This window comes from Pholcus phalangioides, unplaced genomic scaffold (assembly GCF_987345545.1).
Source record: "Pholcus phalangioides strain wild (caught in Gottingen) unplaced genomic scaffold, Ppha-v1.0 ptg000013l_1, whole genome shotgun sequence".
In the NCBI taxonomy this organism is placed as follows: Eukaryota; Metazoa; Arthropoda; class Arachnida; order Araneae; family Pholcidae; genus Pholcus; species Pholcus phalangioides.
The window spans coordinates 21,080,298-21,107,870 of NW_028301606.1; the positions used below are offsets into that span (position 1 = coordinate 21,080,298).

General features: G+C 35.9%; 1 protein-coding gene across 1 annotated transcript; it reads left to right on the forward strand.

Moving 5' to 3' along the window:
* Positions 1–8,813: 8,813 nt before the first annotated feature.
* LOC149078752 (translation initiation factor eIF2 assembly protein-like) lies at positions 8,814–26,489 on the forward strand. The gene is made up of 11 exons (XM_089240851.1): positions 8,814–8,973; positions 11,710–11,778; positions 14,016–14,070; positions 16,323–16,364; positions 16,776–16,978; positions 19,452–19,603; positions 19,781–19,903; positions 21,081–21,106; positions 23,081–23,185; positions 25,147–25,281; positions 26,345–26,489. The coding sequence occupies exons 1-11, from the start codon at positions 8,900–8,902 to the stop codon at positions 26,384–26,386; spliced, it is 1,026 nt and encodes a 341-aa protein (XP_089096977.1). The 5' UTR covers positions 8,814–8,899; the 3' UTR covers positions 26,387–26,489.
* The last annotated feature ends 1,084 nt before the right edge of the window (positions 26,490–27,573 follow it).

The following is a 27,573-nucleotide window of genomic DNA, read 5'->3' on the forward strand; positions in this document are numbered from 1 at the left end:
TATGCAACCCCATGCAACATGAATGATGTATCTGAGCTCTACATGTTATTTGGATACTTTTCCCATTCAGAAGTATGCTTCTAGTATCAACAGTTTGCGAGTTATTTCAGGATAAAGGGACTTTCTCATTCACCCTCTATAGTCTGATTTTGATAGTGCAGTCTACACTTTTTTTTTTATGAACCTTTGCAGACTTGATTAGCATAATTAATAATGATACAGGGTAATTAGTTCATAAAATCAAAAGTTTTTAAATGGGAGAGATTATGAAAACAATGCAGGGAATAAAAAATGATTTAGTCGTTCATCTTTATTGATGATTTCCATAAAAACCATTCATTTTTATTTACTTCATCGCAGCATTCATTTTTCATTTTGGTAAATATAAGATTCCATAAAATTAATATAAGATAACATTTCATGTGAAATCTCGCTTTTCTGAAATATTTTCAGGATAGCGAAACGTCGCTGGAACCATTAGCTATAGAAGTGATCTTTGATTAGATGATATGATGTAATTTTTTATATCCCATACTTTTTGGTGATTTCTGTCTTTGTAAGGATTAATTTAATTAATTATTCATTAATTTTTTTTTCATACTGTAGCACACAATCTTTCCTATCTGGTTGACATTTCAAAAAGGAAAGTAGGCTAACTGAAGTTGGTTGAAATATAGTTGATCAACTTTCCACTTAGAAATGGCCTATCAGTAACTTTTCCTTTTTCTTCAAATGTTTCATGACATTTCTAAAACTTCAAGTTTATCAAATGTTAATGCACAAAGAGTGAGTTACGTAAGCACATTTTCAATTCATTGTCACCCCCACCAACAATCAAATCCTCCTTCCTAGCATATTTGTAAAATTCTTGTATGGTGGTGGTGAAAAATTAGTGAACACTCTACCTTTCCTCTCTTACTCTATTTTTGCTTAAAACACGTAGAATATCCAAATTGAAGTTTACTTTTTATCACAACGAACTCAGGGGCAGCTGGAAGAATAAAATAACCAAAATAATAATTTAAAAAATTGTGGAAGAAAAACAAAATTTGCAAAAATACCGATTTGCGAAATGGGAGTTTATAAAATAGAGCAGATTTTAACATTAGCTCTGTGGCATGCTGCTTGGGACAGAGAACGAATTCGTAAAAAAGTGTGCTTGTGTAAATTGCAGGGTCGTAAAATTGATCGCTGACTGTATTTTGTTGATCATATGCAAGTTCTATTAGATTTCATGAAAAATGTTTTGAAACTTTCTATCAACTCTCAGTTCATTTCGCTGATGACAAACACTTTTTTTTCTAAAGATTCACTGGTGCTTTTAATGCCAAAACCATTTCCATTAATATAAATTGTTATAAATATGTGACTTTTCCCCAGCAGTTCAAGAAGATGCACATCTTTGCCGTTTAACAGACTTAATGATATTCTCAATTGCCTGAAAATTATTCTCTGGAATGTTGGAAAATATTTCAAATACCATTTAGTCCACATTTGTTTTCCTTTATTTGCACTGACAAATGATAATTTTGTCATTTAAGTGAGTAGAAATAACTTTTTCCCTATGCTAAGCTGAAAGACATCATTTATATTGTTGATGCATGGTTCAAACATCCCATGCATTTCAGGGGATTAAAGCTATGGTTGTATTTTTGCAAATGCAAAAGGAGTAGCCACTTTTGCAAAAAATGCAGGAGGTACGAAACGAGTAGATATTCATCCATCAATCATCAGCATTTTAGCATTTTGCTAAAGCTTTCTTTTCCTTATTTTCGATTTTTTTGCTAAATGAGTTTTTTTTATGTATTTATTTCTCCAACAAATTACAAGATTCTTGTTTGTGTTTTATTGCTCGAATTTTATGAGCTTTTGTGGGGGGGGGGGGGCAGAAATCGGTGTTTTAGTGTGAAGCGGAAGTTGTGTACATACATTTAAGGGTTTTTTCTATGCTTTTGGCATGTGATTGGAATTCTTGTTCGTTTTTTTTTTTTATAATACTTTTTAACAAGATTTTGTCATGTTTTTTTTCAATGATTTCTGAATTTTCAAAATAAATCTCACACTTTTCAGAATCATCTTTTTTACAATCTACCAAAATGCTTGTTATTGTTGGTTTGTTTTTTTCTCAATTTGTATGATAAACTGATACTGATAATATGTGAAAAATTATGTTTTTTTAACTGCCTGGAAAAAAAACTGCTTTTTTAAAAATAATACTTTATGTATTATTCATTGCAGTGATATGCAAAGATCATTGATAATTTTTTTTGCACCACAGTCATTTTCTGCACATGAGGGCTAATTAGACCCCAGTACCTACAATTTATTGCCGATTCCAAATGGCAGTCCTTTTTTTTATACACCCCGAAAGGTTGGTGCGCTAATCCCTCGCCGTGGGACTCCCTGCGGTAGCAATCTTTTTGGTTGTGTCACCGTTTCTGTTGTACCCCTGTGTCAGGAAAATTTCTGACAAGGACGAACCGGGTATCGAACTCGTGACACCTCTAAACATCCTTTGGTACTTTAGGTGAGTATCTTATCGACCTATATGAAGGTGGTTCTGTTGAAGCAGAGTGACAAACTCAGATGGTTGATAATAGGCATTGAGAGAAACAAAAATTTTCATACACATGCTAATGTTAACCAAATTTATTCATTCAGCTAAAATAATCAAAATAGTTGTGTAGTATCTGACGTCAGAATGGGGAACAACAAAAAGGATTTATTTGATAATGTTCACCATTATATTGAATATATATATATATAATATATACTACCACGAAATATTTACTCGCCATCACAATTTCTCAGTATCCAAGCATGATATTTTGCTCAAGAAAAACAGTCCTAAATAATGTTTTCTTTTATTTTTCCATGTTAAAAAGCGTAGTGTAATGAAATTGAAAAACTTTGTGACACCCTTAGACACCAATTTAAGCATTTACTCTAATTTAGCAACGATATTTAGAAAATTTTAGGTGCCAATACGGATTTTCTAATTGCCATGGCGACTTGGGATTTATCCTGCCCTGTTTACCACATACCTTCTGGTGCAGAGTAAAATGCTGAAAGGGGACAATGACAAATTATTGAAGGTGTGGACATCATTGCATAACCCCACAAAGATTGCGTCAATATTTTTGCAATTTTTACTGACTAAACATAGTTCTCACAAGGGCCACTTTTGGTCTGCAGGTCTACACAGAACACTGCTATAGGCGTGGGGTGCCAAATCAGGAGTATAGGGGAAAAAAAAAATTGCAGACAATTTTTTTGCAAAAAAAAGTGTTTTGCGTGTCAGTAAAATCCAGTTGCATATGAATGTATGGATGAACTTGCAGAAAAAATGTGATTTTTTTATCATTGGCGTATGCAGGGGGGGGGGGGGGATCGAGAAAATTCTGCATACGCCTATGATTGTGATTCATTTGTATAGGATACCTGAATTTGTTAGTTTTCATGGTCATTTCTGGTGCAGTTTATTTTCCAGAAGGTTGCTGAAAAGATGTTTCACATGGTCAAGAATTCTGTCTCAACCTGCCCCTGATCACTGACAGCATGTTCTATTTGAAAATTTTATTCCTCTCATTATAATCTCTCTGCATTTGACATTGCTTCAACTGAATACTCTACGCTCATGCATGTTTTGCCAATAGAGTAATGTATCTGTTAATTTTGTGTGTCGAATTCAATTCAAATTTGAATTTTAAAAAAAAGTTGTGCTTGAATGAATGCCTGATTGGCTGTTATTGCACAATAAAAAAACACCTTCAGAAAGTAATCTGTTAAAGGTTTGAAAAAAAAAACTGCCCTCAAACAGCTTTGAGGATGTCCATTACAATGTATTTTTTAATGATTCTGAACAAGACAGATTTATGCCTAGTTAAGACCAGATAGCTACAGTGCTTTTTTTGTTGTCTCATGGAGATAATTATAATCACTGGGCTTTATAAGAACATTGAAAATTATTTAAGTCCCATCTGATACCCACTATCTAAATTACAATGTCTTACTTACACCATGAAATTCCTCTAGGAAAATAATTTTTGGCCCTATACTAATCTCTCGAAATTGACTGTATCAGCTCACATACATGTTATCTTTGTGAGGCAATTCTTTGTGCACCAGATTCTATTTCAGTTGGGAAATTTCAAAAATATAATTTTTGGTATATATATATTTGTTTAGAAAAAAGCTGTGATATTTTGCGTTTCATTGGTTTTGGGTTACTTTTTGGCATTACATAATGATAATGTACTAGAATATGATTATGTAAAAGGGAAAAAAATCTGATATATATGTGTTTGTACATGATACGAATAAAACCCATGACTGTGAGTATGATAGTATTTCGTTTCTTTAATTCATTCACCCTGAACAAACTTCTAAAGCAGCCAATTGTTTTTGTGAGATCCTACTATCAGGGATACTAGGCAGAGCTGTCTCAAGATCATCATGGGGCCCCAAGCCAAGTGATTTTTCTGAGTCCCTACATGGCAAATTCTCAAAAATTTCAACCAGATCGCATTGTGAGGTCCCCCCTGGACCTATGCAGCCGGCAGGGTTTCTATAAAAAGGATAAATAGGGCTTTGCTCTTGTGGTAATATGTTCCTGTCCCTCAGCTCTCAGATATTATTTCATGTGCCACGTTTTTAAAGACTTCGTCTACAAAAGTCTGACAATCTGTTGAATAATCTTTTCAAGCCCATAATGCCCTTTACTAAATTTCTGCTCCTCCTGCCTTTTTTGAGTTCGGTATTCCCCAGGTCCTGTTTGCTATTTATAAAGGTGGATCAAATGAAAAAAGGAAACATTTGTTATAATTAGGTTTATTTTTCTATGTGAATGTTGCCAAAACTTTGTGCAGAGGTAGAATGGGCTGTATAAGGAAGGCAACCTCTACTGCAGAATGAACTTACCCTAGGTAGTTGCGTGGAATCACATGATATTTGCTTGTAGTCTGCCTACAGTATCATCCAACAGGCATTAGGTTGTTTTTTTTTCATCTGCATCCACTGAATGTTTCATTCACAGAGATTCCCATCCCTTGCGGAAACACTTGTGCCAATCTCGCAAACAAGTCAATGACAGCCCATGTTCACAGTACCCTGAACAAGCCTTCATTCGCCAATGTACTACTTGAACTCAAACTCCTCTTCTGCCATTAAAAAATTAATAACACCCCATTGCTCCTCTTTACTTGCAAACATTCCTCAGATGCAGATGAAAAAAACCACCAATTGTCTATTAGATGATACTGTCTGCTGACCTCCAGAATATATCACATAATTCTACGTGACTGCCTTGGGCAACTCCAGTTTGCGGTAGGGGTTTCCTTCCTTAACTTCTGCTCTACCTCTACACAAAGTTTTGCCACACTTATACAAAAACAACCCAAATTATCATGATTGTTCCGTTTTTATTTGATCCACCCTCATATATGTTACAACGAAAGCCTGAAATAGGCCAGTTTGCGAATTGGCCTGACATTTCGGGTATTGTTCAATTTCTTTGTAAATTGACCAGCTAATGCCTGATAAACACTTTCTTTACCTACAGAGCCTGGGGGAGACCACTGATAGATGGCGCCTTTATTTTCCACCCCATTGCAGTAGTTGGGAATTGCCGAATGGCAATATGACCAGAGTTGGTGTGCAGTAAAGTAGCCAATGTCTGATCTTTTCTTGATTTCAGACTTTGGCTAGCTAGTTTGCAAAATGCCATGAAGCGACCAGCCAAAGTCAACCTCTTCTGAAAAGCAGTAGACAAACACAATATTGTCATCACATTATGTGGTAATTTTTATTTTGTTACCATGTACATGCCACCATCAAACTAGAAGTGATAGATGTGCTGTCTACTGGATCGTCTTACATCAGCACATCAAATTTCTTCCAGGGATCTCCAGCCACTTTGCAAAATGGTTGGCCAAAGTATAAAAAAAAACCACTACTTCTTTTCACTATACACCAACTCCAGCCATATCGCTATATGCAATTTACTGCCGTTAACTAGTTGGTTTGAAAGTAAAGGTCCCATCTATAGGTGGTAACCTTAAGCTCATTAGGGAAAATATCTATATCCTTCTCTGGGACCGGAGGGCAACCTCCACAGTGGTAGACGAGCAAGGCAGTAGTGAGAGGAGGGACAGGACAGTGCCATCTTAACACATGGGGCCCACCCGGGCACCTCAGAAAAATGACAAGTAGTAGAATTTTTCGAGAATTTTCTGGGTAGGGCCCCAGAAAAATCACTTCGCCCGGGGGCCCATGATGCTCTTAAGATGGCCATGAATTGGGGAGGGATGGTTGTCTTGTCTTCCCCCCCCCCCCACTGCTGAAATGAGTGAAAATGACCAAATCCATTGTTCTATCATTTTATTCCCCGCCCCCAAACAAAATTTCTGGCTACAGGCCTGTGGATGAGCATCCTACCACCACACCTCTTGACCAGTAAATGAAATGGTTGGCCAATGCACAAACTGGCTAGACCTCAGGCTTTGACTGTAACTTATAGCTATGTAATTGAGGTTGATTCAAAATTCTATATTCGTATCGGAAGCATGCCCACAGACAATTGTTTTTTTGTTGTTTTTTTTTTGGTGTATTCTTTTGGAACAGTTTGGGTAGTGTGTGTTTCTGTGCATAAGAAAGAGGGTTTGTTGCCCCAAGTGCTGGACCAAGAACGGCGCTGGGTTTACTTTTTTTCAAAATTACAAGGATGGGGGAAGAGTGAAAAAATTGATATTGGTGCCGGAAGATCAAGAAAGCTTCCATTTTCAGTTATGGCTCTGGTTGCTCCAATAATTGAGATTTCAATAAGAGGGACATGGTGTTTTTCCTTTTTTTGTGACTTCGAATGAAGAAAACTGCTATATTATGAGGGCCATCTTGAGGCATGGACTCAAGCGGAGGTCACTTAGCACATGACAGGCCAATGATGACTTTGCAATTCAATTTGTTTTGTGTCGGGCTTGTAGGAGGCCCCCATGGCATTGCTCAGCCCAGAGGTCTGTGATCGTAGAGATGGCTCCCAGCTCCCTTAACATCCTTTCACCCTTGAAGCCACAGGCTGGGATCTTGTCTGGGCTCTATAGTGAATTTATGGTGTAAAAATTGATAATGGGATTCACTCTGAGTGGGAAGCACAATGTTGATGCCAATGTGTGCATTTCATATTTGTTGACATAATGATCCCTCCGAACATCAAAGATGAGTGAAGGTCATCTTTGATGTTTGGAGGGATCATTGCCCCTCCCCCAATTATCTTTGCTGAGGCCAGAAGGGCATGATGACATAAAATAACTTATGGGGAAATTGAAAATCTTTTGTATAGAGGCAAAGAAAGATTCTCAATAATTTTTAGATCATGTCTGACTCAAGTGTATAGGCATTTAGGTTTATGAAAATCTTTCTCGAGCAAAGAAAGCATATGATGAGACCCTCCCCACCCAACAACTTGCTGCAGGGCATTAGGCTGGGACGTTTGGCTAAACCCTCTGCAGTGAATTTATTGTATAGAAAATGTCAAGAATTGTTCTCGAGCTGGAGCCCTATCAGCCCCAACCTTTTAGATGTTTAATTTAAGAGGTTGTTTCCATGATTCCCCCATAGGTTTCACAATGTTCAATTTGTCACTCTTGAATAAGTATATGCTGCTTAAATTTGATGTCACCAAATTTTGGCACCCTGCACCGAGAGACCCCGAAGGAAAACATTTGTGGGACTGAAAGTTTCTGGTTGTCTTATATATATATATATATATATATACAAGACCCAAGCTCGTATGCAGGAGAGTAGCGCTGCAACTAGGGAGGGGCAGGTGCCCCAGACGCTGTGGACCAGAATGGATTGTGGAATTCAGTCTTTAACTGCTTCTACATGCAAGGGGCGCCAAACTTCCAATTTGTCCTGATTGACAAAGTATCTAGTTGTGGCTTTGCAAGAGGAGAAGGGTGCATTGCATTTTTTTATCAGAAATTATTGGAGGGACTCAGCCCCTCTGTAAAATTTATTGGGGCGGACTTAAATAGCCTCATTCCATAAGTTCTGGGGCCTGTGCCTGCACCAATTTCTTTTCACTCGGTCCTTCAATATTAATTTAGCTTCTAAACACAGAGACTTGTGCCATCTATGGACAGGCTGGGAAAGTATCATTGTTAAAAGGAATCTGATTATTAAACAGGTGCTGCTATCTAATGCTTACAAAATAGAATAAAACTCATTAAAAAGTATAAGCTTTGAAAATCAGATAGCAGTGAACTCTTCCTAAGAGAAATATTTTTCACACTATAAAGTTCAATTGGTCAAAGTCGTACAGCTTTCTGGAGAAACTACAGTAAGTCAAGACCGACCATATTTACATCAATAATGTGCATATTACATCAGTAATGTGCATAAAAAAATATTTATATATTATTTGGCATCTGTGTGTGTGTGTATGGCAATGGTAGCCTTTATCAGTACCATTGTCGAGAAACTGCAAGTTCAACAGATGAGCCACCATATTTATTTACATATGCAAATTCGGACGGCTTTAACTAGCGGTAAGAAAATTCTGAATTTGCTGCTATCTATGGCATTGAAATGACACTATTATGTAGTTTTTAGTTTGCTTTGTGAATAGTAGATGCTGGCACAAGTCTTATTTTGCCTCTCTGTGATCCAGTAATGAATTTCTTAAACTCTTCGATAGATGGCAGCAAAAGATGAACCTATGGTCAAATGTCAAAAATAAGTGGACTAATGACGTCATAGCCACAGGCGAATCATCGTTCGCGTGCTGTATCCACGTTGTCGAAGTCGGTAGATTTAAATTGCTTAAGTTCGCAGCACGCTTCGTTTTAAAGGTCTTTCCGACCAGTTGTTGATGTGAGTTGACCTTTCATTTTTGTGCATTATGGAGGTTAAAGATGTGGTAAAATGCAGTTTCCACAATTGGTACCACAGGTTTCGAAAGGTTACGCCCCGCAGGTAAATTGCCACTTTCTTGATCTATTTTTCAGTTTGATCCAATATTATTTGGGGGGGGGGGGGCAATCGGGTCATGATTTTATGATAACCAGTAAGGTCATGTGGAGATCATTGTGTCCCAATTTTTTTGTTTGTTTATATGCTTCTCATCGTTCAATTATTATTATTCATTTCTATTGATCAAATACAGTGTTTGAATTGTTCTCTGAATAGTTTAGTAGCAATGGCTATTATGTGTTTCCCCTATGGCTCTCTTTCGTTCACTCACATGCTCACAAATTCTTGGTCGCTCGCTAACGTGGTCCCACTTTTGATCATCCACATGCTTGTACACTGTTCTGATCACTCACTGACCAGGTTCCTCGCTCATCATTTTTACCATTCGCCATTGAGAGGTGCTCCAGGTCACTCTTTTGGTTGCTCGAACTCTCTCTTGGCTATTCTTTTGATCACTCTCATACTTGAATGTTCTCTATGGCACCCTTTTTGTTGCTCATCTACCCAGTCCCTTGCTTTGTAGGTCACTGTTTTTTTACACTCACATGCTTGTAAAAACTCTAGTCTCACTCTTTTGGTTGCTTCCTGATCATGCTCTCTAGGCAATGGATAAATGGTTCTACCATTTCGGACTATGTAATTTTGCAGCTCTTCTCTAATTTTAGTCAAATTTTCTTGACCACTTATTCCTCAAATTTGATTAACCTCTGAGCTTGTCACCCTGGGCCATAGCCTATTTACCCCCCCCCCTCCCTGTAGATACATACATGCCTTAACTGGGGAGGCAGGTAGGGCTTGTGCGCTAGGCCAGAGGGGGACACTTCTTACTAAACCTTACCTCTTCAACCAGCATTATAAGAAGGCACCAAAATACGTGCTTACCCTGGCTGACCAAGCATCTAGTTGAGGCCCTAGATACATATACCTTTGTCTCTACGTAGGTCTTCTTGTCACATGCTGTAACACTCCTTAGGACACTCTTTAGAGTGCTTACTGACTTGGTCCCACACTCTCTTGGTCACTCTTTTTGTCACTCGCTAATCAGGTCACATACTTGATCAGGTCTCGTGTTCTGAGACAGAACACAGTACATTGTACTGTGTTCATTTAATGTGCAGCTACATCCTCCTCGCATGCTTGCACTGTTTGGTCACTCACTGACCTAGCAGTGCTGTCTTAATGCATGGGCTTACTTGGGCCTCAAGAGAAGAAAGAGCCTCACAAAAATAGGAGTTGGTTGAAATTTTCAAGAATTTGTCAAATAGGGCCTCAGAAAAATCACTTGGCCTGGGGACCCACGATGCTCTTGAGATGGCCCCCCTCCCCCTAACTGGTTCTTTTCTCTCTAGGTCACTCTTTTGGTTGTGCACATGCTTTACTTCACTCTTTCGATCCCTCACACTTTTCTAGGTTATTGTTTTGGTTGCTCACTGAACCTAACCCCTTGCTCGCTGGCAGAGGTAGATTTATGGTTTTGCCGCCTATGGTGTATACAAATTTCTGCTGCCCTTTTCCCATTCTACCAATTGACAATACATTTCTCAAATTTTCCGCCCCATCCCAAACTTGCTGCCTTGAACAATAGCTTCCTTAGACTCCCCTCCTTCCTGTAAATATGTGCATCTGTTCTTGTTTGTTGTACTTCTTGGATGTAAGAAATTTTTCTGAAATGCTCAAACATGCTATAACATGTTGTGTATTCAAGCATTGCATGCACAGTTTAGCCTCAGATTATTCAAGCTAATGTGGGCTTGCCTACCTCTATGAGCAGAAAAATGATATTACAAACGTTATTTAATAGCTCTATCGTGAGAGCATCACCATGGTCTCCTTTGGATCTTTGACGGGCCTCAAAGTCAGACTTTTTACATTACCTTCTATAGTGCATTGAAAAAAATCATTTATAAAAAAAAAATTATGGTAATCTTAGTCTGTCAGCCCCACCCTTTTGGGAAGGGAAGCCATATGGACATCACTGTTTGAGAAGTCCTCGCAAATGCAATGAATAAAAACAGAAATTGTATTTTCTCTAATTTTAAGCCTTGTTTAATTGTAACTTTCTTTACTTCTTGTGGATGCAGAGCTGCAACTAGCAGAGTGCGGGGGGAAGGGGCTGGTTCCCGGCACTGAATGAGTATAAGGGCACTAGGTTTGTTTAGAACTATAAGGAAGTGGGGGGGAGTTTCCATAAATGTGGTCAGTGTCAAAATTGGGAACCCTGACAAACAGAATGTGCATATTTACTAGTGTTTTCAACCCTTTACCAACTGCATATTTCACGTTAACTAATTTTTTGTGTATAACTTTTCCATAGTTTTCGGCATATTTCAGTTGATTATATGGTTGCTCTGAGGGTACTTTTTGTTTCCAGTTGTGGCCCTGTGTGGATAGCAAAATTTTCTTCTCTTCATTGATGTAACATTTTCATGGCAGAACTTCTGTAATTTTCTTTAGCTGAGCTTAGCCAATGCCTTTTGATATTTACCTATTAAAACCAGTACCATCTTAAATTCAAGGAACTCACCTCACAAAAAATGAGAAACGATTGAAATTTTCTAGAATTGGCCTGGGGGGCCCATGTGCTCTTAAGGCGACCCTGACCACAACTGCTTTATCAAGTAAATATTAGCTCAGCTATCAGCTGCATGACAAAATAACAGGATACTGTTGTGCCTATGTATTCATATGTGCATATGTGAATTTTTTACAATTTATTGTAATATAACTTTTTCTTTTCAGTGTTATACTGCCCTTGCCCAAAGGATTCGTGCAGTACCTATTAACAGATGGTATCATCCTTCCTGAAAGGTAACAATGTTTAATATTTGGTGATATGTCATTTGATTTATTTATATATAGTATATTATACATACTTAAATTTGTTAATGTATTGCAGTGTTATCTTGAAAAATAATTGTGTAGAGGAGTGAAATCACTCCACTACCTCCTTTCACTCCTCGAAATTTTAAGGGTTGTTTTTGCAAATGAGGGATATTTTTTATATCAGTAAGAAATAACTGTTGAAAAAAATTACTTAAAATTTAGGAGGATTTGTTATGGATTATTTTTTAACTCCGGAACATAATTTTGAGAAGTTGAATTTTAATGCATGAATTGCCAGAGGCACATTTAGGCTATAGTTTTGCCACCTGTGGGTTACCCAAATTTTGCAATTTTTTTTTTCATGCTAGTCTAATTTTCTTGATTACTCTTTCCTCAAAATTTGCCACACTGCATTAAAACTTGCCTGGCCTTCCCCCCCCCCCCCACTCCTGCGAGTACACCAGTGTCTCTAACATGGCCCCACATCCTAGTGTGATGGAGTTGACTGGGGAAGGGGCACTAAAACAAGGAAACAATTAAATTTACGATTAAGGACTATTTTTTCATTATGTTTTGACGTCCGCCAACAAAGAAAATGACCATTGAAAATTAATAGAATTCACACAAAGGGGTTAATAATAACAAATTAATTTATTCAATTAACAATTAAAATAAGAGCTATTCAAAGAGGAGATCCTTATCCAACATGATATAATGCCATCGCAAATACATGAACTTGACAGGCCGAATGTTAAGTGATTAATTATCTGCATAAAAATAAAACTTAAATTATTTACTGAGAGAGATAATTCCGAGAATATATTTATACGGCACTCACCACCAAATCTTTCGGACCCATCTCAATCCTGATTGTCCATATTCATCACCAGAGATAATCTCTTTCGTTCTCCTCTCACCTCGACTTATCACCTCCTTCACGACTACATGGAAAAAGACCCCGTTTTTAGCAGCGTCTCACCTTATATAGGCTCGATTGTACCAGTGGTTCCTCAGAAGAATTTCTTCTCGGAACTCACCGGTTCCCTTCATGTCATTATTTCAAAAGACTGTCGAGGCGCCAGAAACTGTAACACCGTCTGCGTCTCGCGGTGTTACACTAGAGCAGCGCCTCTAGGCTAGAATCTTTGGCGGGCTCTGCAGCCAGACTTTTTGTGAGCCCTTCAATAGTTAATTTATAGCTTGAACTTACATGGTTTCTTGCTTTATGGGTCACTCTTTTTATCATTTAGGTCCTGTTAGGCTCGTGTCAGTTACCCTACACATGCTGTACAAAGTAAAGTAGGTCATGGGGTTCTCAACCTTTCTCAAGTTATTGGCACTGCCAATGCCCATCATCAAACGAGGAGCACCGCTTATGGCAACTTTGACATACTTATGCTTGAAATCTGCATAATTGTAATCCCTGAATGCAAATTTTTACAGGGTGTTTAATTGAAGCGTGTATCAAGTGCTCTTGAGCATTAAATCGAACACCATCATCGAGCATTCTTGATGCTTCAAAGAGCACCATGGTACTCATGACTGATAGGTTGAAGATGGCTGTGTGTGCTCTAGGTCATTCACATGCTTGCACGCCCACTAGGTCATTTTTTAGGGGGTTCGCATACTTGCTCATGCTCTAAGTCATTCTTTTACTCACTCACATACTTGCAATAGGTCACTCTTTTGGTCACTCATTGACCCAGTTCCTAGCTGTCTAGGCAGAGGTGGATTTATTGAGGGTTATACAAATTTTGCCACCCTTCCATTGTTTTGTTTTTTTTGGCCACTCATTCTCTAAATTTGACACTTCTCTGAACTTGCTGCCTTGGGCTATAGCTTGCTGTAAATATCTTCTCCCCCCCCCCCCCATAAATATGCCACTGTGAATCCCCCATCTAGATGTCTATTGGTGAACACTGAATGTATGTACATTAATTCTCTGGTTCCCTCACTAGCCATTTAGCAAAGAACTTGTTTGATTAAAAAGATCAATAAAGTCAGGTTTGTCTGTGGTTACTGTATCAGAAAAATGCATAGATGTGATGTGAAATGAAATCACCTATTGAACCACAGACCATGTCACAAGCAAAAATTTAAAATTTCAAAAACGAAAACTATGTATAAATTAAGTTGTTTTTTTTTTCTTTCCCATATCTTGTGACATATTTTCATGTAGGTGTATTTCAAAAAAGAAAACTAATGCTGTGATAACTTTACAGTTTTCAATTCACAAGACATGTACGAGATGATGAAAGTGTGAGCAGTGATGATGAGGTAAATATTGACTATAATTCCTATTTCAAGTTATTAGCTATATTATTGTATGAATTTTCCATAGAATATAAAGGTGGGGCGAATTAAAACTGAACAATGGTTATAATTTAGTTTAATTTTGTATGAGTGTGGAGACATTTTTATATAAAGGTTAAGGAAGGCAACACCTACTTGGGAATGGACTTGCCCTTAGGTTATTGCTTGGTAGCACATGATATGTGCTGGCAGTCATCCAACAAAATTGTTTGGCAGGTAATCGGTTGTTTTTTCATCAGCAAAATATGAATAAAGAGCAGCATTATGGTGTTATTCTTTATCTTTAGTTGCAGAAGGAATTGGAGTTCGCAAAGTGCATCAAGGAATGAGGGCAACTTACAGAGAGCACAAACTGTCATTTACTCATGTGCAAGACTGGCACAAGCCTGTCCCCAATGGATGGGAATCTGTGAATTATGGTGTGCTACCTGGTGTCAAGGTCGTCAGCACAGATGTTTTGGTGAAATGAGTTGACCAGATTATCAGCTTAAACAGACAATGGCCCATAAGGGACATCAGCAAGGAGTGAGTTTCGGTTCTGTTCGTGCCATCATTACAGAGAAACTCCTTTACAGGAAAGTGAGTGCATAGTGGAAACTCTTGTGCCAATCCTGCACATGATTCAATGACAGTGCATGTTTTCTGTACACTTCTTTCATTTGCCGATGCACTTTGTGAACTTCTACTCCTTCTGCCACTAAAAGTGGAATAACACCACATTATTCTTTACTCTCAAACATTGTGCAGATGCAGGTGAAAAAATGACTGATTGTCCATGGGACGATAATGTTGGCTGACCGCCAGCACATATCACATGCTTCTGTATGACTACTTAGTTCACGTCTGTTCCTTAGTAGGGGTTGACTCCCTTACCTTTACTCTGCCTCTATATAAAAATGTTGCCACACTCATACAAAAAGTAACCCAAATTATAACCACTGTTTTCATTTCATCAACCTTTATATATTATGAGTAGAGTTCAGAAATTCCAGAAAATGACATATTTCTCAAAAACGTAGAGTTATTGCCTGTCCACGTGCTTGGCCCATGGATTGAGGACTACTATATTAGGTCTGAGTGTGCTGCTATAGGAAAATTTAGAACATGTCCCACGAGAAGTTAATATATAGTTTTTATTTTTTTTAGTTAGTATTCTAGGGTTAATGCTGTCATCTATCTCTCAACTCCTTCACATACAGGTTTTTTGCTATAAATTTGGATGATGTATATTTGATGTTTTTATCGTGATAAATGTGTTAACCTTTTCCTAACCTAGCCACACATTAGAAAAAGGAATAAGGGGATTTAAAAAATAATAATTAGCAAAATGAACATATGGGAGATACGGGCCCCAGTGTCAAAGGTGAAGTTGACTGATCTAATGTATATATGAATTGACATCATCATGCCCCCCAGAAATAATTACTGTGACCCCCTCCCCCCCCCCCCCATACTTCCGAGTCTATCTCTGCCTATGAAATGGAAAACGGTATAATAAATAGATGATAGAGTATACAGTGTAGATTTCTCTTTTCACCCTTGCCCTACGTGTTCTCTTTCACTTTTACACGTATATAGTAGAATGATAAATCACCTGTGTGGGGAGGGGGGGGAAATCACTAATAGGGTTATAGAAAGAACAGGGAAGGAACAAACAACTTCAGGTCACAATGAAACTTTGCAATGATGAAGAGAGGAAATAAAACATGGGGAACTGGATTGAATTTATTTCACTGCCATTTGGACAAAATATTTTGCCTGTGATCTTGAAAAAGGGGTTAAATTAGAATATATGATATTTTGAAAGAGTATAAGTTTCTACAATTTCAGCCAATAAATTATTACTGATAGCTCCTGCTGAACCTTGAATGATGATTTTCAAGGTTAAAATATATCAGTTAGGCTGCACAAAAATGTTGCATTGACTGAGTATTATTATTTTCGTACAACATAGATGTACAGATAATGCAAGAAATAATCTCACTAGTGAAAAAAATAGATCACTTGTATCGTAATGAAATGGGAAACAACTCCCCACCCCAGAATTTTCTATAACAAGCTGCCATTGCCAAAACCTAAAGTTTTTTCCATGTTCATCCAGCCCTACTTTGACATTAATCCTCTGCATTTACTATTATTAGTTACTTAGTTTAGTCTTATTTTGATTTGTCAAATTTGGATGAATGTCTAATTCTGCTTTTCATTTTTTTCAACAGGAAAATTGGGATGCTGTCGAAGCTGATGGAGCTACTTCCGAAGTAAATTTTTTTAATCATCCTTAGTCCTTTCTATATCATTTATTATGACACTGTCTTTAATATATTCATGAAAATATTTTGAAAGTTTGAACAAAATGTACAGTCGAATTTTGTTATAGTGCCCCTACCCATGTCACACCGAACCTGCTTAAGTGCACAAAATTTTCAATGAACATATTTCTATTTCTAGGCTCTGCACATGTTAAACCAGGATTCAGTATAATGCCAAACTCGTTATAGTGCCATAATTTCATTAAATAAATTATGGCATTATATCAGAGTTTGACTGTATGTGTATATACAGTCACATGTACTGTATATGCACACATACCACCACACTTGTATGTTTATTCATAGTAGCCACTATAATTTGTTAAGTGTGTAAATTAAAGTCTTTCGATTTGCTTGTAGGCACCCAAATTTGATGAATTTGATCAAAAAATACAAGATTCAATCAAGGAGCTTGGAGGGAAAGTTTTTCCAAAACTGAATTGGAGCAGTCCTCGCGATGCCTCATGGATAGCTCTAAACAACTGCTTATGCTGCACATCGGTATCCGATATTTATTTACTTCTGAAAAGTTCAGATTTCATCATGCATGATATAACACAACCGTGAGTTTACTTTTCTTAAATTTCTATAATTCTAGTCATAGTTGTTTTTTGATAAATATATGGTTTATTAGTTGATTATTCTTATTTAAAAAACTTGATGGTGATTTCGAATAGCTGAAAATTTTTCAAGGTTAAGATATGCAGGGTGTCCGAGAAAGATCTTTATTATTCTAAACATTAATACTAAAAATACAAAAAGGTGAAATGAAATGCAATTTGCAGCAAAAGAATGAAGAAATCTAACAGTTTTTAGTATTAGTTGCCTGAGGTAGATGGCGCTAGTTGCTCGGCAGCTGTAATAAGAAATGAAAATCTCAACTGTGCAGTGTATATTGTGGTTAGGGGAAACAAAATCACAGAAAACCAGGCAACGAAAGTTTGAATAGCCCTTGAGTATTCCATGTATTTGTTCAACAATCACCAGCACAAATCATGAAAATTAATATCTGTGAATATTTTTTGTCGAGAAAGTCCTACCTATACCCCCATTAGCAGTTCATTCAAGGGCTTACAAGCATTTGTCAAAAAGTTTATAACAGACTAATATGGGGGCCTAAAGGTTGCCCGTTTTAATGAAAGTTGCATTTATAACAAATAATTTTTGTAAGGTTGGTAGTATAAGTTGATATTTAGCTATAAAAAGTATTTATTAAATTAAATATAATAAAAGTATTATAAAATAAGAACAGCCTTTCACTTAGGTTGAATTGAAAAAGATGTACAAGACCACAAAAGGTAAAATGCCAGATGATGTGGCTGAGAAAATTATGCATATAACAAATATGGATATTATATGCACTTGAATCCCATTTTAATAACTACCGTTATTGCAAAAATCTCGTTTTAACACTTTTCTGATTCTACAGATAAGTTTACATAGAAACAATGCAAAAACCTGCCATTCCTTTGTAATGAAATTTTGTTATAACAAAGTGATTTCTGTGGTCTCTTGGAGTTCGTTATAATGGGATTTGACTGTATTTCTAAAATATATCAACCCAATTAAAAATGCAATTATAAAAACTAAAAACTACATATTCATGATAAAATATAATACAATGTATGTCTGCACTGCATTAATCATAATTTTTCTGGCTGACAAACAGTATGATTCATGCAGTGCATCCTTGTTAATCCATGTGTTCGGCATATCCAACGCAATGATTGATACTTAATGACCTCGACAGCCAATCGTCGCCAGACACCACTTGCAGCCAATCGGCGCAAAACACATCCACACAAGCCAACCAATGCGGTTCTTCTGCAGCCGATCAAGTCTCAGAAATGCATATAGAGAACAAGTCGATGACAGCCTTTCTCGCTTGCCGCGGAGACTTACGTCGAATTAACCTCAGATGATGCCTGCCACAGATGTGGGCGAAACGTCAGGAAGAAAATCTCCTAGACCATGGCCTAATAACCCGGAAACAGCTTGCAAGTCGTTGATACTTAATTGCTTGCTTAGAAATGTAAAACTTGTCATAAAAATCAGCAGCTATAACTAAATTTTTTTAAACTGTCTGTTATAAGGGGCATGTGTTGCATGATAGGGTCCACATTGTAATGTGGTTCTACTGAGTTCATATTATCTATGTCAAATTCATGCTAAGAGAAAGAATAGCAGTTTGTGTGTGTGTGCATCCACCTTAGTTGAAACATAAAATTTTTTATCTGATTAGCGGATATCTCAGTGATGATAAAACATGAATAGCTAGAGATTTAAAATTCTTGAGAATAATCATTATGAGAATATTTTTAATATGTATTATAATAAATAATCTCTATAAATAACTTGAATATTCTCATTGAAGAGAGATTATTTGAGAATATTCTTTGGAAGGATTATTATATAAACAACTTGAGAATAATCTTTATTGTTTTCAATAAGAATATTCTTCAGTAATTTATAGCAGTAGTCCGTCCAAAGAATAGGCTCAAGAATATTCTGTCAAGAAGATGGGGAAAATTGAGTTTGTAACCCACAATATTGAACTTTAAATGCAAGAAAATGAAACTAACATGGCTGAGAGAATTGCACAACTTGCAAAGAAATTCGAGTGATACAAAATTTAAGTGTATGCACATTGAAGAAAATAACAATTCTGTATCATTTTAGAATGAAGGTGACTATAAGAATAGCTTTCTTTGTCAATCAACTTTGGTTTAATTTTTTTGCTTTGAACTTATTTCTGAAAATTTGTCTAATTTTAAAAAGAATTTGCCTAATCCTCAAAGGTTTTAAAAATCTCAGATTCTGAGACTATCCTTGAACTAAAACTTGTCATCATGAGGTGATTGTGCCAAAAATTTTGTATAAATGTTATATTGTATACATATATTTCATAATATAAACAAAATTAGACCTTTATTCATTTTTCTTTTGAATAATGAAAATCTCAATCATTCTTCAATTTTTACATCCAGGAGAATATTCTCACCTCGCATCTCTATTTAATACATTAATTTTTTTCAGGTTCTTGCTGTGCATAGATTACGATGATAATGTAGATGAAGCCAGTTGTCCGGCATACCAAGAGATGCCTTATTACCTTGTTTTAAGGCAGTGGTTAGAGATTAACCCTGACACCGAATTCCGTTGCTTTGTCAAGAATGATTGTCTGATTGGTAAGTTTTTACATACTTTTTTTCGCAATGCATATAGCAGTTCTGTTAGAACTCATCTTTCATGAAATAAAACTGTAGTAGTGATAGCTTGAGTGGGTCTGAAGTTTGTTTATTTATCACAGAGTCAAGAAATTTAATGAATGTAAAACTATTCTATTTTCATTTTCTATTTAACAGCTATTTCTCAAAGGGATGCATCTGTATACTCGGAGTACAATGTAAGGCATCAGCATGAAATAGTTTCTGATATAGTCTCATTTTTTCATGAGCACATACAGTCTAGATTTCCAAGTTCCAGTTGTGAGTACTATTGAAAATGTTTTTTAATGAGTGTTAAATGATTCCTTCAAACAGTTTTTTTCCCTTAAAGTCAGGTGAGATAAAAACTTTGCAAGAAATAGAGACTAAACTTTTATTCAGTCAACGCTTGTTATGACAATCCCCTTTGTTCCATGGAAAATAGATGTTATAGTGAGAGGTTGTGATATCAAGTGTTTTCAAAAAGTCAAAGTTTTTCCGGTAAATATTATGTATATTATTAGAATGAAAAAAATATTATATTTTGATATAATGTTGCAATGAAAATGTATCTGACTGGGAAAAGAAAATTTAATACATCATACACACAGTATGTACATTGTACTTACAAAAATACTGTATGGCTTCTATACCAACATTTATTTTTTACTACATGCAGCAAAATAATAAGTTCCCTAGTCTGTCTATTCTCCCATTGAGAAATTAAGTAAAATTATACCTAAAAATAATTGTAAGTAATTTCACAATAAAATTTATAATAAAATGACACTAGTTAGGTACTAGTAATGGCGTCAACTTCTTTGGAAATGAAAGTGCATAGAAGTACACCAACACTTTATATCTTTGAACCATCTGTTTCATACCCTTTCTTCTCTCTAAACATCAAACGTCGAGGTCTAACACACTCAATGATGAATTTTGTTCATTTCTTTGCAAAAAAAAGTGAAAGCGGGACTAAGTAGAGTTTGGTCCTTATAATGGATTGAATGATACTTACCAGTCGTTATATTGGATAAAAAATAGCGTGGTGAGACTAGAAAAATATTTGGTATCTGTCGTATCACTTGTTGTAACGGAGTCATTATTACAAGTGTCTACTGTATTTTTAAATTTTTTGTGGTATTTTATATATAAGAAAAAGCAGTAAATGCAAATTCAATTAGAATTACAACAATGATTTTTATGTAAATTCAAATAAGGGAATTGTATGTGAACAAAAAATATTCATGCTTCTGAATCGTTCATGGAAACACAAAAATGTATCGTATTTGAAAAATTCATGTTAGATCTCACCCACAATATCTATTTTTTATGTGAACTTCAAGAAATTTTTTTTTGTTCATTACCTATATTATCAGCTTTAAGATATGCAATACACGATGGAATAAAGTCAGTAGTGTTCATGTAGGAAGTTTGATTTATTTATTTTTCTTTACAGATGTGTTTGATGTTTATCGCAAAAGGGTGAGATTTCTATAACTCTTTTTCTGTAATTGTAAATATAAATGTTTCAAAAAATATGAATGTCTCAGAAATTTACGAGAGCTGTACACGAAATGCTGAAGTGAAAGCCAAGATTTATGAAATGAATGCCAAAATGAGAATTTATTGCCATCTCTATACCAGTCTTCAACTTCTGGAATTGAAAGATAGAATGTCTAATGTACACCTGCATTCAGGGAAGTCTTCTGATTCATTGGTCTCCATTTTTTGGTTCCAGCAGCTGACTGTTGAAGATGGAAAATATAGATTGGATCAATTATTTGGCAATGTTCATCAAACATTATTAATACTTCAGTGGTTTTATGATATATCAGACATCATGAAACCACTCTATTGTACCAGATGCTGGTCCATTCAAGAGATAGTGGAGTCATGCTAAAAATAAAGCTTATCAATTACATACCAGCTGTTATAGGTTCTACATAGTTGAGGTCCAATCCAGACCTGTGCCAGAGACTTACCAATTCAGCGTCTTTATGCATAAAATCTGTGATAAGGCTGAAGATGGCCACAGTATTCGTATGACATCAGCACATGTTTTCTCATACTCTCCAAGCAAACGTTCACATAATTTTACATTTGCAGAAATGTGCCATTTTTCTACTTGTGATGCCAAGATTGAACTGTTCCAAGTTTAAGTACATAACCAGAAAATAAGAACACTTATTCAATCAAGTTGATGTACATTAGTGTGAAAATATTTGTGTAATCTATTTTAAGTCAAATGTTCTAATTTTTTTTTTTAATCTTTTGGTAAGTGTTCTAATTTTTTTTCAAACAAAGAGAGAAAAGGTAATTTCAGGCATTTTAACACATCTACTTTATGCAAATTTTTTGCCACTGATATTTTCAAGAAGAATCTCTTAGAAGATGGAAATGCAAATTGCAATAAAACTGTAAATTTCAGCTCTATAACTTGCGCATTTCATGAACTGCACTCGTAAATTTCTGGAATGTTCTAATTTTCTGAAACAAACGTGTGTAATAGTTGCATGTAGCTTAACTGTCATGTCTCCTGTATTTTCTGGGATGTTGCCAAATTTTAATTCTATCTCCTAGATGTCTGAAAAATTCTTATATCTCTAATTTCGGCCATAATTGAAAACATCTCTTTATTTTCGTAAAAAAATTATTCACCATGAGTTTATTAAAAAATATTGGTTGCCTATGCTTCCCCCCCCCCAAAATGGTCTGCATCAGTTCGGCCTCTCTCCAAATCAGGTATTTTTCCAGGCGCAATGATTTCTTGCAGCCCTTATCTGGAGTTTGAGTGTGCCATAATAACAGGTAATTTAACTCACTCCACTGTTGAGCAATGATGAGGATTTCATTCAAATCTGCAATGTCATGTTTTCTGAAGGGGTAAAAAATCCTTGCTTCGCTTTCAAAAATCTTTTATACATTTGACTGTGTACAGTTTTTGTATGGAACTGGGCTCATCACACGAAAATCTCTAATTCTCATTCCCCAAAATTGGCTTCTATGATGTAGCTGTCTTTTTTTATAAATCGATTTTATTAACCATTTTCAATTTAAGATTGATACTTTGATAATTGACCTTTAATAATTAAGATTGATAATTTTAAAATTCAAGTTTCAAAATGGCATGCAAAAGGTAGGGTAAATTTCATTCATGTGGTGGGGGGGGGGGGGCACACATCCTGATAAATATAAGTTAGGCCATTTCCTGCGGTCAAATGAAGTCATGGAAGCATTTTGTTAATGTTTTTATCCTGTGTGTTTAAAATTTATATTTTAATTCAAACTAAAACATGAAGTGTAGCCATTTTGATGAGAGAAAATAATACATTTGATCCAAAATATGTAGCTTAGTTAAGCAAACGTTTGGTATTCAGTTGATAGTTTTAGCTAGCATTGACTGCATGAAATAATAAGTAGCTGTGGTTGAGACTTGTTAATATTCTCTCCCTCTAGGATGTTGTTTTACTTGATTTCAATCCCTTTGGTGAGGTGACAGATTCTCTACTCTTCGACTGGAGTGAACTGATGAGTGAAAAGATGACTGCTGGAAACGGCTGTGTGAGTTTCATATAGAATGTTATTGGAATTGTTGAAAAACCAGTGATATCGACTTTATGCTCAAAAGCCATGGTGTTATGATCAAAGTCATAACACATTTTACATAAATTGCCAATTGTAATTCATTTTGGATTGCTATATTGTACATAAAGATTGTGTTTCTTTTTCTTTTGACAATTACAATTTAAACTTTATAATTACTTAATGACGAGGACATGTGTATTATGAAAAAAATTATTAGACTCCTTGGTTACATAATGATATAATAAAATTATATAAAGGAAAATGTACCCCATATTTGCTCTGCACCTAGTGCCGTTGATGTGAAATAGTATAAAAACTCACAATATAAAAACAAAGGTGCACACAACATAATGAAAGGCATCACTGTCCTGTTCAAAATATTAGTTTTACATCTTAGCACTTTGAAATACTCATCATGAATCCCATCAAGAGATGCAAAACTCGCAAGATAGTACTCCTGGGGCGGGGCTTTCAGCCAATCAGCATGGTGAATGGGCCTTACATCACAAAGTTTCCAGGAACTTGGACTACCTGACCCCTTCAGAGTAAAAATGTACCCTGTCCATCTGAGGATTATCGGAAAGGAGCCCATGTGAGCAAACTTCCATTCTCACAATTTTTTAGATAATTCCCTTTTATCAGCCGAGGAAAAAACATATACTCTTTATGTAGAGTATAGCAATCTAATTACAATTGATTGACAATAATTTACTTAAAATGTGTTATGACTTTGATCATAGCGATGGTCGTGGTGAATCAAACATTTCAATTCACCACAGATGTGCTTTGCTTTCAATTCTCTTGGACCATGGCTCTTTGGTCTGGAAGCTTCTAATCTTGACACTGGCCATGAAAGCAATCAGTGATATATTTTTTTTCAAGTGATTCAAAGTAACATTGGCAACAAGTTTGGCATGTTTTGATTTTTTTAAATTATGCAAAATAGTGTTTGTGATGTAGTTCTGTGCTTGAACAGAGCATATATATTTCTTATATATGTGAGAAATTTAAATTATTTTTCTTAAATAATCATTTGGAATTTCTTTCCCAGTTATTTTATGAAAATTTGAATCAAACAAGTTCCTTAATCAAAGTTACATATATAGTGAAACCTCACCATAACTGTCACCTCCAAAAAATGGTAACCTCTGAACCAGATGTCTTAAACTTTTTCTAATTTCAAGCACTGCCTATACCCATCATCAAAAAAAGAGCACTCCTATGGCAAGTTTGACATGCGGATGCGTGAAATCAGAGTGATTTCAATCTTTGAATGCAATTTGCGCACAGTGCTTAATTGGAACGTTGGTCAAGTACTTGCGAGCATGAAATCAGACATGAGCATTGAGCGCTCTGGTTGCTTCAAGGAGCACTGTAGTGCTTGCAAGCAACGGTTTGAAGATGTCTGCTCTTAACAATGACCATATATTCTTGGGACAGAGCATCCTATTCAATTAATATTAAAGTTAACCTCCTAACAAGGATTTCGGAATAACGCCCACTTTCAGACACAAAAATGAAAGAGAAATTATGCATACTATAAGCAAAATAGCCCTTAAAATTATTTCATTTTTTTTCCTACAACCCTGCAAACACAAGAATAAGCACAGGCTCTTCCCTACATTAATGGTTTTCACCTCAGTGGTTTTATTTTTATAATTTTGCACGATATTAAAAATTTTTATTCTTTTTAGAAATACCAAACCTTTTAACAAAGGGAACCTAATAATGGCCACATTCTCTTTGCTCCATTAGTGGCTGTCTTTGGGCAGTTTCACTGCATATGACTGATTATGCCTGTAATATATTAAGCATAGAAAATTTTAACAAGTAACAAATAGGTTTTCTTTTTTTGTAAAACTACATGCAATCACATTGGAAATCAAAAAGAAAGAAAACTTATACGGAAGTATTTTTTCTTTTTCCTAACCCAATAGCTTCCAGAGTATAGATGTGTTAACCAGAACCGAGGGATCCAGCCAAGCCCATTCAGTCAATATGGCATGCCAAGAGATATTGTTGATATTACTTCCGGTGAAGATACATATAAATTTATTGATCTATTGAAATTGGTAAGTATTTAAATAACATGTTTATGTCTATTATTTCCGTATCTCTGAGCTGAAGAAATTGAACTTCTTCTCACCCCCCCCCCCTCCTTCAGTGCCAATTAAAAGAAGATAGACTTATCCAATATATTCACATGTATACAGGGTGTCTCAAAAATATTGGTAAAAACGTTTAGGGTGTACACACACAGTTGAAATATAAATAAGAATAAAAAGGAATAAGAATTTTTTTTTTATAGGAATCCATGGCTCTCAAAATGTCACCATAAGCCATTAGGGAGTGCTGCTCATTGTTAGGCTGAAGGGAGGATTTTGAGTGATAGTTGCTATGTGAAAAGCATATGAATAGAGTCTAAATACTTCAGAATGTCCCAAAATCTAAAATTTTGATGCATGGACACCAAAAAACTGAACTGAATGTATCTATGGAAAGTATTTTCGATGAATTCAGTTTGTTGCTCATCCATTTCCCTTGGCTATTCCATACACTAGGCGTATGTCTTCAAACTCCACATATATCGAAATGCATAACAATCGTCTTCATATGATGACTTCTCAAATGAAAAAACGAGAAAATTTCCACTATATTGTGCTGAGTAACAGCACTGCCTATGGTGGCAAATATCGGTCATTGATTGCTGTGTAATTTTCATTCCTTTTGGTATTATGTACCTTCCCTAAATGATGCTTGCTTCAATATTTTTTGAGACATCATCACGCCTCCCCTAGTCTCTCCACCTAGGCTTTCAGAGAACATCTCTAGTACATGTATTCCTGATGTATTGCATCCTAATTTTTGAGCTGTCATCTGCCTTTTCTTAAATTTTTAAAGTAATGTAATGACTTGATATTAAAACTCATTTAAAAATATAATGTGTTCAACTATGGAATTGTACTCAAATTTTTAATATAAAATATGCAACTTCTTGTCTCTGTTAAATGAATAGTTCAATATAAAAATAATTTGATTCTGCATTTTGTGTTACAATAAACTTCTGTAAAATAAATTGCTTAAATTGTTTATATGAGATACTGAATATTTGTTTTTTTTTTGCTTTTCTTTCAGAAAATAAGTGATCAGAAAGGAGATTCCTCTGATGAGGACTAAAATGTGATTATAATGCAAGCTGTGCAAGCATTGTACATATGTCATTCCTTTCCCCTCTCTCTCTCCCCCTCCCTGGGCACAAGTTAATAAATTCTGGTTTGTATTTGTGCTGTGTCGTCTTTGTTTCTATTCCAAACTATTTTAGGAATATACTATGTTCATAAAGTTCCAAAACATATTTTGTTACGAAAGAATGAATATAGAGAGAACCTATTTGTTTGGTTCACAGAGATTTTGCCCCTGACATTTCTCCTGCCCAGATTGTGTGAGTGATCAAATGATTGGGTGAGTGACCAAGTAAATGCATGTCACTGTACAAGTGGCCAATTGAAGGGTCAAGTGACCATATTATGAGTGAATGAGTGGGTGGATGAGGGAGTGGCAGTATGTGACCAACTAAGTGTGATCACCTATATGGTCACTAACTTGATCATTCATATAATCACTCACTCATACGGTCAATAACACACTACTACTAATCCATGCATGCACCTCGTTCACATTCATCTGCTGAACTTTTAACAAATTGTTGCATGTTGGACTCAGTGTGTATGTGTTGTGAACCTATGTGAAGTTTGTTTCTGTGTAATGTTTGTGTGTAGTGCTGCCATCTGCCATCAATTTTTCTAACTATGAGAAGTGTAATGATTGCATTGTTGTAGTCCTATTGTTTTTTGTGGCAAGACTTTTCAAAGGGGAGATCGGCTCACATTCGCACATCGAAGTTGGGAACCACAAAAAACCAACTTCAGCCAACCTCTACTGTGGTGACAGTGGTCACTGACTTTGTCACTCACTCATATGGTCACTCCCCCACTTATGTGGTCACTTGCCCAGTCACTTACTTGGTCACTCACTCTGTCAGGGCAGGTGAAATGTACCGGGGGAAAATGTCGGACAGAGAAAATTGGGGCAAAATTTCAGGATCCTGTTTATTTTGTGTTTCCTTTGAAGTACTATCCTGTGCACCATTGTGGGGTTTTTTTTTTCTTTTTTTTAGTCATTTTTCATATAAAGATGTAAATGTGCATTGCAAGCCTTTTTCTCTTGCATCCTCGTGTGCCTTTGTCGCTGTTCTTCGAAACCTGAGTATTGTTGCTAGTACTATCTCAGGTCTCTAAAATTCTCTATTCCTGGATTTATATCAGTCATGTTACTGTGGAAGAGGTTACTGGAGCTATTACATG